The sequence below is a fragment of the Phocoena sinus genome, chromosome 19, assembly GCF_008692025.1.
Source record: "Phocoena sinus isolate mPhoSin1 chromosome 19, mPhoSin1.pri, whole genome shotgun sequence".
NCBI lineage: Eukaryota > Metazoa > Chordata > Mammalia > Artiodactyla > Phocoenidae > Phocoena > Phocoena sinus.
The window spans coordinates 5,969,905-5,985,798 of record NC_045781.1 but is presented as its reverse complement, the minus strand read 5'-3'; the positions used below and the strand labels follow the sequence as shown (position 1 = coordinate 5,985,798).

At 42.2% G+C, this 15,894-nt stretch overlaps 1 protein-coding gene across 1 annotated transcript; it reads left to right on the top strand.

Moving 5' to 3' along the window:
* The first annotated feature begins 14,741 nt into the window (after positions 1–14,741).
* Positions 14,742–15,682, top strand: GPR32 (G protein-coupled receptor 32). The gene is given in 4 exon segments (XM_032613385.1): positions 14,742–15,109; positions 15,111–15,244; positions 15,247–15,635; positions 15,638–15,682. Coding segments are annotated over 4 exon segments (936 nt in total).
* Positions 15,683–15,894: the final 212 nt, after the last annotated feature.

Sequence of the window (15,894 nt, the reverse complement as noted above, 5' to 3'; positions counted from 1 at the left end):
TCATGTCTCTTGGATCTATACCTAGGAGGGGAATTGCTGAATCACAAGGTCCCTCTATGTTGAACTGTCTGAGGAACCGTCAAACTGTTTTCCAAAGCGGTTGCACCAGTTTACATTCCCACCAGCAGTGTATGAGTGTTTCAGTGTCCCCATAACCTTGCCAGCACTTGTTACTGTTTGACCTTTTCTTCTAGCCATCCTAATGGTACGGTTTCCCCATTGCAGTTTTTTTATTTTTTTATTTTTTTTTTACCCATTGCAGTTTTGATTTGTATTTGTCTGATGACTAACGATGGTAATATTTTCGTGTACTTTTGGCCATGTTTTGTACTTTTGGGAAATGTCTATTCAGATCATTTGCCATATTAAAAAAAATTGGGCTATTATGGATAAACAACAAGGTCCTACTGTATAGCACAAGGAACTATATCTAATCTCCTGGGATAAACCATAATGGAAAATAAAGCATGGACTTATATATACTACCAAATGTAAAAATAGATAGCGAGTGGGAAGCAGCCGCATAGCACAGGGAGATCAGCTCGGTGCTTTGTGACCACCTAGAGGGGTGGGATAAGGAGGGTGGGAGGGAGATGCAAGAGGGAGGAGATATGGGGATATATGTATATGTATAGCTGATTCACTTTGTTATAAAGCAGAAATGAATATACCATTGTAAAGCAATTATACTCCAATAAAGATGTTAAAAAAAAGAATGTATATATGTGTATAATGGAGTCACTTTGCTGTACAGCAGAAATTAGCACAACATTATAAATCAACTATACTTCAATAAAATTTTTTTAAAAAAATTAGGCTAGGGACTTCCCTGGTGGTCCAGTAGGTAAGACTTCGCACTCCCAGTGTGGAGGGCCCAGGTTTGATCCCTGGTCAAGGAACTAGATCCCACATGCAGGCTGCAACTACTGCAACTAAGAGTCCACATGCTGTAACTAAGACCCGGTGCGGCCAAAACTAAATACATAAATAAATCTTTAAAATAAATTGGACTATTTGTCTATTTTTTTAACATCTTTATTGGAGTATAATTGCTTTACAATGGTATATTAATTTCTGCTTTATAACAAAGTGGATCAGCTATACATACACATATATCCCCATATCTCCTCCCTCTTGCGTTTTCTTCCTCTATTTGTTATTGAGTTGTAAGAATTCTTTATGTATTCTTCTTTTTTTTTTTTTTAGTTCTTGCTTTGGGGTTTACCATATACATTTTAATCGATCAGAATCAGGGTCAGATTTATACTAGCTTAATTTCAGTGAGACAAAAATTGTTATTCCTATATAGCTCTATTCCCTTTTTTCTCTTTCTGTGGAATTATTTTTATACATATTAATGTTACAAACCCAACTATACATTGTTATAATTAATATTTTACCATCTGTAGTCATTTCCTTAGCCCAATATAGCTTTCCTCCCACTTACCTCCTTTGGTTGTTATAGGCAAATATATTACATTTCTATATGTTATAGGCCCAACAATATTTTATATGCATATTATTTTATACAATTGTTTTTAAGTCAGTTGAGAGAATACAGGAGAAAAAACTATGCATTTATACTATCTTTATAATTACATAATTGCCTTTACTAGTTTTTTCTTGTGGATTCACATTACCACCTGGAATCACTTTGCTTTCAGCCTGAAGAACTTCCTTTAATATTTCTTATAATGCTGGTTTACTAGCAAGAAATTCTCTCAGTTTTATCTGGGAATGTCTTTATTTTGCCTTCACTTTTTTTTTTTTTTTTTCCGGTACGCGGGCCTCTCACTGCTGTGGCCTCTCCCGTTGCGGAGCACAGGCTCCAGACGCGCAGGCTCAGCGGCCATGGCTCACGGGCCCAGCCGCTCCGCGGCATGTGGGATCCTCCCGGACCGGGGCACGAACCCGTGTCCCCTACATCGGCAGGCGGACTCTCAACAACTGCGCCACCAGGGAAGCCCTTGCCTTCACTTTTGAAAGATAGCTTTGCTGGGTATAGGATTCCTGGTTGATAGTTTTATTCTTTGAGCACTTTGAATATGTGTAAAGTCATTTTTCTCTTTCTGCTTTTAAGATTTTCTCCTTTTCTTTGAGTTTCAGCATTTTTACTAGTATGTATCTGACTGTGGGTCTCTTTACATTGATCCTATTTGAGTTCACTGAGTCTGCTAGATGTGTAGGTTGGTGTAATAAATTTGGGAGGTTTTCAGCCATTACTTTTTCGAAAAACATTTTTCTGTTCCTTTCTGTCTCTTCTCCTCTGGTATTCCCATTATGCTTATGTTGGCCCATGTGATGGTGTCAATAAGAGCAACAGTTGTTACACCATCTGCTAGAGACCTTCAATATTTGGGTCCAATATTTAAAAACATAGAATGGTTAGGAGAAAAGAATTGCCTCTTCATCATGTCAATCCTTTCAGCTTTCTTGGATTCTAAAATACTTAAAGTATAAAAAGGGTGCAAGGGATTTTGGGGGCGATGGAACCATTCTGTGTCTTGGTTGGGGTGGTGGTTACACAATGTATGCATTTGTGAAAACCCTAGAACTGCATCTAAAAGTGTGGATTGTACTGAATGCAAACAATGCCTTCATTTTAAAAATACTTAAAGTAGATTTTTTTTTCCTTTTTGTCTCGTATGAAAGATACAGATTTGACAACCTTAAATTTAAAACCTCTGTGTATAAAAAACTCACACTAAAATTAAAAGAGAAGAAATAGACTTGAAAAAAATTGTACCTTATGTGACAGAAATAATGTTAATAATCTCATCATATAAAGTGACAGAAGAGGGAACACAACAGTTGGATTCCTGAAGGCAAGTGGGCAAAACACATGAAAAGACAGTTCCCCAAACAGGGACTTTAGTGAGTAACCAACCATTTCAAGAAGATAGCGCATCACACAAGAAATCAAAAAATTCCAGTAAGTCAATAACCAGGAGAAATGTTTAAACTAGAAGACCCAGAGGTGGTGGGTGAGGCCTGCCCTGTTGTACATCCTCACATCCTTCTGGGAAAAAAAAAAAGCCAAGATCTTTTCTTCTTTGGGGGTCACTTCTGGGAATCCAAAGAAATAATCCTAAACATGGAAAAAAGATTTATCCCCAAAGATGTTATTTGCAGCACTATTTATAACAGCAAAACACGTGGTGGGAAAAAAATGTTGGTTCAGGAATTCCCTGGCTGCCCAGTGGTTAGGACTCCGTGCTTTCACTGCTGAGGGCCTGGGTTCGCCCCCTGGTCGGGGAACTAAGATCCTATAAGCCCTGCAGCACGGCCAAGGAAAACAAAAACAAAAACAAAGAACACACGGTGGTGGTCGTGGTGTCAGGGTGGGGATGGGGAGAATAACTTAAATTTGCGCTGAGATGGAATTGGGTGAGAATGTCACAATCACTGCATGGGATACTATGATTTTTAAAAGGTTGAGGAATCTACAGCAGCGGGAGAAATACTTGCTTCTAGAAATCAGTTATGCAAAACAAAGCCACCTACTTGAATATATTATTTAGGATTTCACCGTTACAAGAAGCAGTCCCCAAATTCAGACAGCGAGTAGCCTGGTGAGAACAATTATCATCTTACCAGCTGCCCGCGGTGTTGGTGTTCTCTTTGGAAAAAGGCACTGGCTTTGATAAAGGAGAGCGTCAAAAAGGTATATCGCGTTTGATCTATTCTAAGAATCACACTGTCTCACATCTTGATCCGTCTGAAACAGGGAGGCATCTTCCAATGACTGGCACTGCTTGATAGCTTCTGGCAAGGCACGGACTCCTGCAGAAGGAGTGTCTGAAGCCTAGAAGAAAATCCTGCAGGGCACTCTGAGCCCCTGGGAACCAACTGGGTGTGCATGGGGTGGGGGGATCAGTGGTGAATAAGTCACGCTTGGAAATGCCCTGGAAATAGAAATCAGTAGCGGGCCACTGTGTGTAATTGCAAAGCTGCCTCAAGAACCCAGTAGCAGTGGCTTTTAGTTTTCGCCGGTCACCTTTAAAGAAACACTGCCTCACCAAATCTAGACCGGGGTTGAGGTTGGCAAACCGTGGCCCACAGCCTGTTTTTGTACAGCTCATGTGCTAAGCATGGTTTTTACATTTTCATATGATCGCACAAAATCAAAGGAATAATGTTCATGACACGTGAAAATCATATGAAACTGAAAATTCAGTGTCCACTAATAAAGTTTTACTGGCACACAGCCGCGCCCAGCCATTCACCTGTTATCTGTGGAAATGCTTCCCACAATGCAGGGTTGAGTACTTTTGACAAAATTCAAGTGGCCCACAAAGCCAAAAATATTTACTTTCTGCCACTTTACAGGAAAAAATTTGCCCACCACTGATCTAGGTGGCACAGAGGATGGTGTTTTATTTTTTTTTTTTTGCGGTACGCGGGCCTCTCACTGTTGTGGCCTCTCCAGTTGCGGAGCACAGGCTCCGAACGCGCAGGCTCAGCAGCCATAGGCTCACGGGCCCAGCCGCTCCGCGGCATGTGGGATCTTCCTGGACCGGGGCACGAACCCGTGTCCCCTGCATCGGCAGGCGGACTCTCAACCACTGTGCCACCAGGGAAGCCTGGATGGTGTTTTGTGTAATATATGGACATTAATGATTCTGAGTGATCCAGAAGAGTTGAGTCCTCTCAAAAAATGTCATAATATCTAGGAGACAATTGGAAATGTGAACACTGACAACTTATTTTGTATGTGTTAAGGAGTTATTCTTATTTTTTAGGTGTGACAATGTTATTATACATTTTTAAAGGAGCTCTTTTTTGAGAGACATAAGTTGAAATTTTTGCAATAAAATGATGTATCTGGAATTTGCTTCCAAATAATCTGGTTTAAGGAGAATGGACAGGGATGCAGATGGAACAAATGGCTGAGGTTGAGTGACGGGTACATGCGAGGGTCATTACACTATTTCGACAACTTTTATATGTGTCTGAAACTTTTTAAACAACAAAAAGCACTCAATCAGGAAGAAATTTTACAAACACATTTCTCTTACATTTTCCTTTACATGCACGAACAAAATTCATCTAGAAGAGATCTTTCAACAAATATAAAGTAACATTCCAGCACTTCCCTTGTGGTGCAGTGGTTAAGAATCCGCCTGCCAACTCAGGGAACAGAGGGTGGATCCCTGGTCTGGGAAGATCCCACATGCTGCAGTGCAACTAAGCCCGTGCACCACAACTACTGAGCCTGTGCTCTACAGCCCATGAGCCACAACTACTGAGCCTGTGCGCCACAACTACTGAAGCTCGGGCACCTAGAGCCCATGTTCCACAACAAAAAGAAGCCACCCCAGTGAGAAACCTGTGCACCGCAATGAAGAGTAGCCCCCGCTTGCGTGCAGCAACAAAGACCCAATGCAGCCAAAATAAATAAATAAATAGAATAAAAATAAAATAAAATAAAGTAATATTCTGAATGGTAAGAAGCATTGTGTTTGTATTTTGTAGGCTGAGTCTTTTCTTTCTTTGGGGCGCCTATAAACATGGTATGTCTTAGAGTCTGTGAAATGCAGTAGGTGAAACATTCTGCAGAATAAACACTCATGTTAATCATGACAGCTGACAAGTTTTGAGCACCTACTGTGTGCCAGACACTGTTCTAGCACTTTGCATGTATTAATTAATTTCATTGTCATGACAGCCCTGGGAAGCACAGAGAGAGGGGAGAGGGGACACAGGACTGAGGGCTCTGCCTGGCAGAAGTGAGTGACAGGCTGATTAGGAGTCATATGTGCACCTCCCACAAACTGTCTTTGCAATTCCTCAGGTCCTCCATGACATGTGTCTGTTGTGACCACAAGTCCAAGGGCACCAGCATCATCTTTGGGGAAAGAAAGATGTTAAATATTGAGCTTGGATATTCAGAGCTGAATTCAGAGCTTAGTCTGTTTGGTCTGCTATAACACAATACCATGGACTGGGGGCTTATAAACAATAGAAATTTATTTTTCACAATTCCTGAGTCTGGGGAGTCTAAGATCAAGGAGCCGGCAGATTCAGTGTCTGGTGAGAACCTCCTCTTGGTTCATGGACTGCCATCTTCTCCCTGTGTCCTCACATGGTGAAAGGGCCCAGGGGGCTCTCTGGATTCTCTATTATAATGGCACTAATCCCATTCATGAGGGTGCCATCTTCATGACCTTCTCACTTCCTAATACTATCATACTGGAGGTTAGGATTTCAACATAAGACTTTTTGGGGGACACAAACATTCAGCCCATTGAAAGCCCCAAACTGAAAACAACTCAAACATCCACTAACAGGAGAATGGGTAACTATACTGTGGTATGTCCATACAGTGAAGTACTACTCAGAATTGAAAAATAAAGCACCTCCTGATACACACAACATGGATGAATCTCAAAAACATTGTACTGAGTTATTGTACTGAGTGAAAGAAACCAGCCATAAAGATATAAGCATTGAGAGGGCAGACAGCAGAAGCAAGAACAACAATCCTGCAGCCTGTGGAACAAAACCACATTCACAGAAATATAGACAAGATGAAAAGGAAGAGGGCTTTGTACCAGATGAAGGAACAAGATAAAACCCCAGAAAAACAACTAAATGAAGTGGAGATAGGCAATCTTCCAGAAAAAGAATTCAGAATAATGATAGTAAAGATGATCCAGGACCTTGGAAAAAGAATGGAGGCAAAGATCGAGAAGATGCAAGAAATGTTTAACAAAGACCTAGAAGAATTAAAGAACAAACAGAGATGAACAATATAATAACTGAAATGAAAAATACACTAGAAGGAATCAATAGCAGAATAACTGAGGCAGAAGAACAGATAAGTGACCCGGAAGACAGAATGGTGGAATTCACTTCTGTGGAACAGAATAAAGAAAAAAGAATGAAAAGAAATGAAGACAAAAAAAAAAAAAGAAATGAAGACAGCCTAAGAGACCTCTGGGACAACATTAAACGCAACAACATTCGCATTATAGGGGTCCCAGAAGGAGAAGAGAGAGAGAAAGGACCAGAGAAAATATTTGAAGAGATTATAGCTGAAAACTTCCCTAACATGGGAAAGGAAATAGCCACCCAAGTCCAGGAAGCACAGCGAGTCCCATACAGGATAAACCCAAGGAGAAACACGCCGAGACACATAGTAATCAAACTGGCAAAAATTAAAGACAAAGAAAAATTATTGAAAGCAGCAAGGGAAAAATGACAAATAACATACAAGGGAACTCCCATAAGGTTAACAGCTGATTTCTCAGCAGAAACTCTACGAGCCAGAAGGGAGTGGCATGATATACTTAAAGTGATGAAAGGGAAGAACCTACAACCAAGATTACTCTACCCGGCAAGGATCTCATTCGGATTCGATGGAGAAATCAAAAGCTTTACAGACAAGCAAATGCTAAGAGAATTCAGCACCACCAAACCAGCTCTACAACAAATGCTAAAGGAACTTCTTTAAGTGGGAAACACAAGAGAAGAAAAGGACCTACAAAAACAAACCCAAAACAATTAAGAAAATGGTCATAGGAACATACATATCGATGATATGGATTAAACGTGAATGGATTAAATGCTCCAACCAAAAGACACATGCTTGCTGAATGGATACAAAAACAAGACCCATCTATATGCTGTCTACAAGAGACCCACTTCAGACCTAGGGACACATACAGACTGAAAGTGAGGGGTTGGAAAAAGATATTCCATGCAAATGGAAATCAAAAGAAAGCTGGAGTAGCAATACTCATATCAGATAAAATAGACTTTAAAATAAAGAATGTTACAAGAGACAAGGAAGGACACTACGTAATGATCAAGGAATCAATCCAAGAAGAAGATATAACAATTATAAATATATATGCACCCAACATAGGAGCACCTCAATACATAAGGCAACTGCTAACAGCTCTAAAAGAGGAAATGGACAGTAACACAATAATAGTGGGGGACTTTAACACCTCACTTACACCAACGGACGGATCATTCCAAAATGAAAATAAATAAGGAAACAGAAGCTTTAAATGACACAACAGACCAGATAGATTTAACTAATATTTATAGGACATTCCATCCAAAACCAGCATGTTACACTTTCTTCTCAAGTGCGCACGGAACATTCTCCAGGATAGATCACATCTTGGGTCACAAATCAAGCCTCAGTAAATTTAAATCATATCAAGCATCTTTTCTGACCATAACACTATGAGATTAGAAATGAATTACAGGGGAAAAAACACAAACACATGGAGGCTAAACAATATGTTACTAAATAACCAAGAGATCACCGAAGAAATCAAAAAATACCTGGAGACAAATGATAATGAAAACACGACAATCCAAAACCTATGGGATGCAGCAAAAGCAGTTCTAAGAGGGAAGTTTATAGCTATACAAGCCTACCTCAAGAAACAAGAAAAATCTCAAATACACAATCTAACCTTACACCTAAAGGAACTAGAGAAAGAAGAACAAACAAAACCCAAAGTTAGCAGAAGGAAAGAAACCATAAAGATCAGAGCAGAAATAAATGAAATAGAAACAAAGAAAGCAATAGAAAAGATCAATAAAACTAAAGATATAAGCATTGCCAGATAAAATACAAGATGTCCAGCTAAATTCGAATTTCAAATAAACAACATTTTTTAAGCATAAGTATGTCCCATGAAATCTTTTTTTTAAAAAAATATTTATTTATTTGGCTGCGCCAGGTCTTAGTTGCAGCATAAGGGATCTAGATCCCTGACCAGGGATTGAACCCGGGCCCCCTGCATTGGGAGCACGGAGCCTTAACCACTGGACCACCAGGGAAGTCCCCCATGAAATCGTTAAATAATTTATTTTTGTTTACCTGAAATTCAAATGTAACTAGACATCCTGTATTTTCATTTGCTAAATCTAGAAACCCTAAAAGGAGTACATATTGTCTGATTTCATTTACATGAAACCTAGAAAAAGGGAAACTAATCTATGATATCAGAAAACAGATTAGTGGCCACTTGGGGCCAGAGGGAACTTTGGGGAATAAAATTGCTCTGGACCTTAATTATAGTGCTGGTACATGGATGTATACATTTGGAAGAAACCAAATGGATGTATGCTGAGAACGGGAAATTTTATTATATGTAAATTTATCCTCAACGCAATTGATTTTTTAGACTATTGGACCTTCCCAAAGCTGGCTTCTTGACTTCTGCGTAGATGAAAACATCTCATGCTTCGTATTCTATTTGCTGGGAATCCCTTTCATATATTTCTTTCCCATATTGGTGTTTTGAGCCTTATAGGTCTGCTGTTTTCTCTTACTTTCAAATGAGGCGATTTTGGTGCTTGGTGGAGGAAATTTCAGCTGTCCCAAACTGCTGGTAAAAGAAATCTCAGCAAGGTAAGAAGGAGAAAAAGCTCTGTCATCTCTGACAGCGATAGAAAAGTGGGTATGATCACCAGGGCCTTTGCCGATGCCATTTCCACTCTCTGGAACATTGCTCCCTCCCTCTTTGCCTATTGAAAACACCTGTCAGACTTCAGATCTCATCCTGAGTGTCACTTCCTCAGCAAACCTCCAGCCATGACACCATTTCCTTTGTTGCAATACTCAGCAAGTGTTTCTTCAGAACACTTAGCCCCATTTGTAAATAAACACATTTGTTGTCACTGTATTTGTTTTATGTCTGTGTCTCTCAGTACTCAGTGTTTCCTGGAGGCAGGGACCGAGTTTATGTGTGTTTACCCTGTTCTCCCCAACATGCAGCCCAGTGTCTGGCACACAGCAGGTGTTTGACACATAGTCAGTGAAGGTTGAACCAAAGAGGCTGTTTCCCATGTGTATCAGTCAGCCATTGCCGCCAAACAAACCACCCCAAAACTTAGAGGCGTAAAACAACAACCATTTCTTCTCTCATGATTCTATGGGCAGTTCTGAAGGTTGGGCTGGGCTTTGCTACAATCCCTACTGACCCTGGGCATCTGGGGAACTACTCACACCTTAGAGCTTGGGATTCTATGGACCACCAACCCCACACACATGCATTGGGAGAATTAGTGGCGAGGACACATATTTTTTTTTTTGTTGAGGACACATATTTTTTATGTTGGCTTATAAAAAGGAAAAACCTTACATCCACCATCAGATCCTAAGAAAAGGACAGTTGGAGCTCCCTAACGTAGGGAGGAGTAGGCTGAGTTCTCTTCCTGAGGTGGGGCAGGGGGCTGGGATACTAGAAAGGACAGATGAGGGGAATTGGAAAAGTACAGCAAAATGATATCTCTGGAGCCCCTCTCTTCCTTAGCCGCCCCCCCAAGCTCCCAGCCCCCAGGGTCTATCAGAACTCACATCTAATAACCCTTCATGGACTCTGATATTGATCTCTGGGGCCACCACGGCTCTTGCTCAAGACTCCTTCCTGGACCTTATCTGCTCCAAACTCACTGGCCATATTCTGGCCATATGCCCCCTGACTCTAACATGGGCTCAAGGCTGGTGACTTCCCAGGACAGACAGAGGAGACAGACAGAGCTCTCTCAGCCTGACCTCTGCCCTCGAACACAGCAAACAGTGACACGGGACTGGGATTTGGAGGGAAAGGCCTCAGGGAGCTCAGAGGATGGGGGTTTGAGGGCAAGGACAGTTGACATGCGGCAGGGGTATATGAAGAGGAGGAGGTGGCAAAAGAGGTCAAGGTTCTGGAACACTTCCTCCGGGTGAAGAACTTTCTCATGTCTGCGCCACCAAGGAAGAGATAGTTGACTGTTTTCATCACTGCTGCACCCCCAGTGCTTAGAGTGTGTGACATACACTATGGGCTCAACGCATATTAGCCAATCATTTGTCAATTATTTATTGAGTGCTTGCTATGTGCTAGGGGCTTGTGAATGGTTTACCTCTATGGAGCTCAGAGTCTAGTGGAGGAGACAGATGAGAATCAGATAATCCAACAGACTCGGGTCTAATTGCTACTGAGCGCTATCTCTTAATAGATGAGAAGCTTCTGCAAGAGAGTCTGCTTCAGTCAAGCTGGTCAGGGGAGGCTTTGGGGGAGGGAGGGAAATTTTTGCTGAGAGCTAAAGAGAGAGTAAACTTTTAAAAAGTAGAGGGAAAGGAAGGATGTTCCAGACAGAAGGAAGAGTCTGTACAAAGGCTCAGAGGTGGAAGGGAACATGGTGAGTTTCAGTAAGGGAAACAAGAGCAGGGAAGCTGCAATGTAGTGAGTGAGAGAGAATTCTGGAGGGGTTGGCAGGGGCCCCACCATGCATGCCTCAGAAGCTGTGTCAAAGACATTGGTCTTTATCCCAAGAGCGATGAGGACCCGCAACAGTTTTTCAGTTGGACTTTTGAAGGATCATTCTGGCTTCAGTGTGACAAATGTCTTGTGGGAGTGAAAGTATAGGAGCAGGAAGATGAGTAGTAGGTGGGAGATGCTGGGCGCTTGGACGGAGGGGCTGGGGAGACAGGAAGGAGTGCACAAACACAAGAGGCTTTTTGGAGGCAAAATCAACTAGGCTTTGTGATTAATTGGAGGTGGGGGAAGAGAGAGAGGTGTTCAAGGATTCTATACCCCTATCTCAGGTGAGCAAACTGAGGCTCAGAGAAGGAAATTTCTTTGCCCAAGATCACACAGCCAGCATCTCAACTAGAATTTCAACCTATGACTGTCCCATGTCTAAGCTCACATGCTTTCTCCAACACTAGATGTCTCTTCTCTCTCTACACTAACCCTTGGTGCTCACACTCAGACTCAAGGCTGTAAATAACATTTAAATTCTAATGATGCCCACATGTCTCTAGCTGGAAAATCTCTCCAGTAATCTCACTGCCAATATCTAACTGCCTATTTAGATGTCTAACGGCAAACTCAAACTCAACGTGTCCAACACTCAACTCCTGGTCTTACCCCAAACCTGTCCTCCCCACCACTGTCTTCCCCATCAGTTGATGGAGCTCCAACTTCCAGCTGTTCAACCATCTGTGGTCACCCCTTACTCTGCTATTCCTCTCACTCTTCACATCCAGCCCGTTAGCAAATCTGGTCAGCTCTGCCTTCAAGATGCATCCAGGATCTGTTTCTTACTACCTCCTCTGATATCTATTACCATGATCCCAGTCACCATCATTGTTCACCTGGATTTTTGCAGAAGCCTCCTCAACTGGCCTCCTGCTTCCATCCCAGCCCCCTTCAGCCTAGTTTCAACCCAGAAGCTGCTGTGATTGTTAAAATCTAAGTGAGAACCTGTCCCTCCTCTTGTCAAGTGTCTCTTGTGGCTCTTACTTCATTCAGAGTAAAATCTGGGGGAGTCCTCACTGTGGCCCACAAGACGCTGCATGAACGGACCCCACCCCCTGTCTCATCTCACCTCCAACCCCTCTCCCCATTGCTCACTGACCTTCTCACTGTTCCTTGGACATAGTAGGCATGGGCCTACCTTAGGGTCTTTGCACAGCTATTACTGCTATCTGCAATACTCTTCCTCCAGATATTCATATGGCTTTCTCCCTCACCTCCTTCAAATCTTTGCTCAAATGTCACAGCATTGTTCTTCTGCATGTAATGTGTCATATTTCTCTGGCTGCTTTCAAGGTTGTCTGTTTTTGGATTTCAACAGTTTGATTATGGTGTGCCTAGGAGTGATTTTCTTTTATTTATTTTGCTTGGAGTTTATTGAAATTCTTGGATCTGTAAGTTAATGTCTTTCAGCAAATTTAGTAAATTGTCAGCCATCATTTCTGCAAATATGTTTCTGTCCCATTCTCTTTTGTTCTCCTTCTGAAACTCCACTTATTTGTAGGGCAGACTGACCGATATTGTTTTACAGGTGTCTGAGGTTCTATTTACTTTTCTTTAATATTTTTTCTCTCTATTCTTCAGGTTGGATAATTTCTATCAATCTATCTTCTAGTTCACTGATGCCATTTCCAATTTTTTTTCTTTTTTTGGCCACACCAGGTGGCATGCTGGATCTTAGTTCCCAGACCAGGATTGAACCCCTTGCATTGAGAGCACAGAGTCTTAACCACTGGACCACCAGGCAAGTCCTGTCATTTCCAATCTTTTGTGAAGTCCAGCCAGTAAAATTTTCATTTCAATTGTTATAGTTTTCAGCTCTAGAACTTCCATTTGACTCTTTTTTCCCCAGTTTCTCTTTCCTACTGTTTCCCCAACTGGTTATTAATTATGCATATCTTTTCCTTTAAGTCTTTGAATATTTGTATTAGGTGCTTTAATGTCTTTGCATATTGCAATATCCATGTTATCTCAGATTTGTTTTCTTTCTTTCCTTCTTTTTCTTTCTTTTCTTTCTTTCTTTCTTCCTCCCTCCCTCCCTCCTTCCCTCCCTCCCTTCCTTCCTTCCTTCCTTCCTTCCTTTCTTTTTTGCCATGCTGCATGGCTTGTGGGATCTCAGTTCCCTGACCAGAGATTGAACCCAGGCTACGGCAGTGAAAGCCTGGAGCTCTAACCACTAGGCCACCAAGGAACTCTGTCAGATTTGTTTTCTATTGACCCCTTTCTTTGTTGAATATGGCTCGTGCTTTCCTGTTACTTCACACGTGTAGTGGTTTTTAATATTTATTTATTTGGCTGCTTTGGGTCTTCATTGTGGCTTCTCTCTAGTTGTGGTGCACAGGCTCCAGAGTACGTGGGCTCAGTAGTTGCAGGACGCAGGCTTAGTTGTCCTGCAGGATGTGTGATCTTAGTTCCCCGACCAGGGATCGAATCTGCATCCCCTGCATTGGAAGGTGGATTTTTAACCACTGGACCACCAGGTGGTCCCTGTAGTGGTGTTTAATTGGATACTGGCATTATGCATGATATATCGTAGAGACTTTGCATTGTGTTTTGTTCCTCTGAAGAGTGATTCTTGTCCCAGCAGGCAATTAAGTTGGCTGGACTCAAACTCCAAACTCTAATCTCTGTGGTGGGCAACAGCTGAAATCTTTGCTTAGTTCTTTCAAATTCCAGCTGTTGCTTTTTCACCAGGCATCCTGGGATCTCCCCTGAATATAAATAATTTAGTCAGTCAAGGATTTGGACAGATTTCATATGCAGATTTTGGAGCCCCTTCCCTGGGGGGCTCCCTTCCTTCCACAATTCCCTCCCTTCTCAGTATTTTTCTGGCTGATGTGCCAGCTCATAACTCTCTCCTCTCACACCTGAAGCCAATGAGGATGCAGCAATTGCAAAATGCTCACACCCAAAAGATGCAAACTCACAACTGTGACCTCATGCAGTTACCCTATCAAGGGTAGACTCTCCTCCAGTTTATGCTTGATTTTGATCACTCTCCAATGTCTTCAAACAGTGGATTGATTTTTAAAGTTTCATATAGATTTTATAATTTTTTAATCTGCCAGACTGTCTCACAAAGCTACTCTGACATAATCAAAAGTCAAAGGTCACTCTTTTTTATTTTGTATTACTTTTCTCCCACAGCACTTGTAATCTTCTAAAGTTGTACATCATGGATTTATTTATTATATGCATGGTGTTTCCCATATGACATCCCCCATTAGGGTGTAAGTCCCATGAGGGCCTGTTTTGTTACATGACTCAGTTCCAGTACCTAGAGCAGTATCAGAGTGACATAACAAGCATTCAATAAAAGTATATTGAATGGAAAAATGAATGAAGGGGTCTCAGAGGGGGCCATGGGCTCTGAATATCAGTGAAAGGTAACTTGTAGCTCTGATATGTGGTCCTTCCTCTTCTAGAAAGATGAATTCTACCTCTGCTCCCAAATGCCATCCTCAGGAGATGGAGTGCCTCCACCAGCTGACCACAGTTATCATGTCTGTGTCCTTTGTGGTTGGTGTAGTGGCGAATGGGCTGGCTCTCTGGATGACTGTTCTCCGAATGCCGCGAACTTTTACTACCATCTGGTTCTTCAACCTGGCCCTTGCTGACTTCACTGTCTTACTGTCCCTGCTTATCACCATATAGAGTGTAGCAATTGGCCAGTGGCTCCTCAACGATGTGGCCTGCAAGCTTTACATGGTCTTCTTGGCCCTCAGCTTCTTTACCAGCATCTGTCTCTTGGTCCTCATCTCTCTGGACCGTTGCATCTCTTTCCGCTACCCCGTCTGGTCCTGAAACCACTGCACTGTGCGGCAAGCAAGCTGGCTGGCTGACTGCTGTCACTTGCTCTCCATACTTGATTTTCCAGACCGCTGAAGAACAGAAAGGATGTGTCTACTGCTGCTTCAATATTGACATAGAGAATAAGGGGAAGGAGAATCCAGCTCCCAGGATAGGAAGTGAGTGGTTTTGAAGAGAAAAATGACTGTGACCCTCATTCACTTCCTGCTGGGTTTCTTGGTGCCCTTGGTGATCATCAGTACCTGTGCCCACCTCATCTGCACCAAGCTCCAGCAGGAGGGCTGGGTCCATGCCAGCCAGCCAAAGAAGTTGCTGTTGGTGTTGGTGAGCGTCTTTTTCATTTCCTGGTTCCTGTTTAACATGGAGCTCTTGGTCCAATTGTAGCAACCGCAAAACGAACCTGACCCTAAGCTGCTGCTCATCCTCTGGGCTACCTTCTCCCTGGGCTGTTTCAACAACTGCCTCAACCCTTTCCTCTTCATTGGCAGAGATTGCCAAGAAAAGTTTTTCCAGTCTTTGCCTTTTGCCTTGGCCAGAGCATTTGGTGAGGAGGGGCTTTTCAGTCAGGCTGTCCCCAAGGTGAAGCCCCCAGGGTATGATGGAAACCTTCATGTACAAGCTGGAAATCCTCCTGCTTAGTTTGCAGCCCCTTCCCTAGGCTGACTTCCAAGACTCTGTCAAATCCTGCCTCTTTTTTCAGGAAGTCTTCCCGGCAATCCCTTATCTAAATCTTTTCATTATAAACGTCTAGTTTTCCCCCAGTATCCATCTTATCCTTCCTTTATAGTAAGACTCCTACTTGTTTTAAACT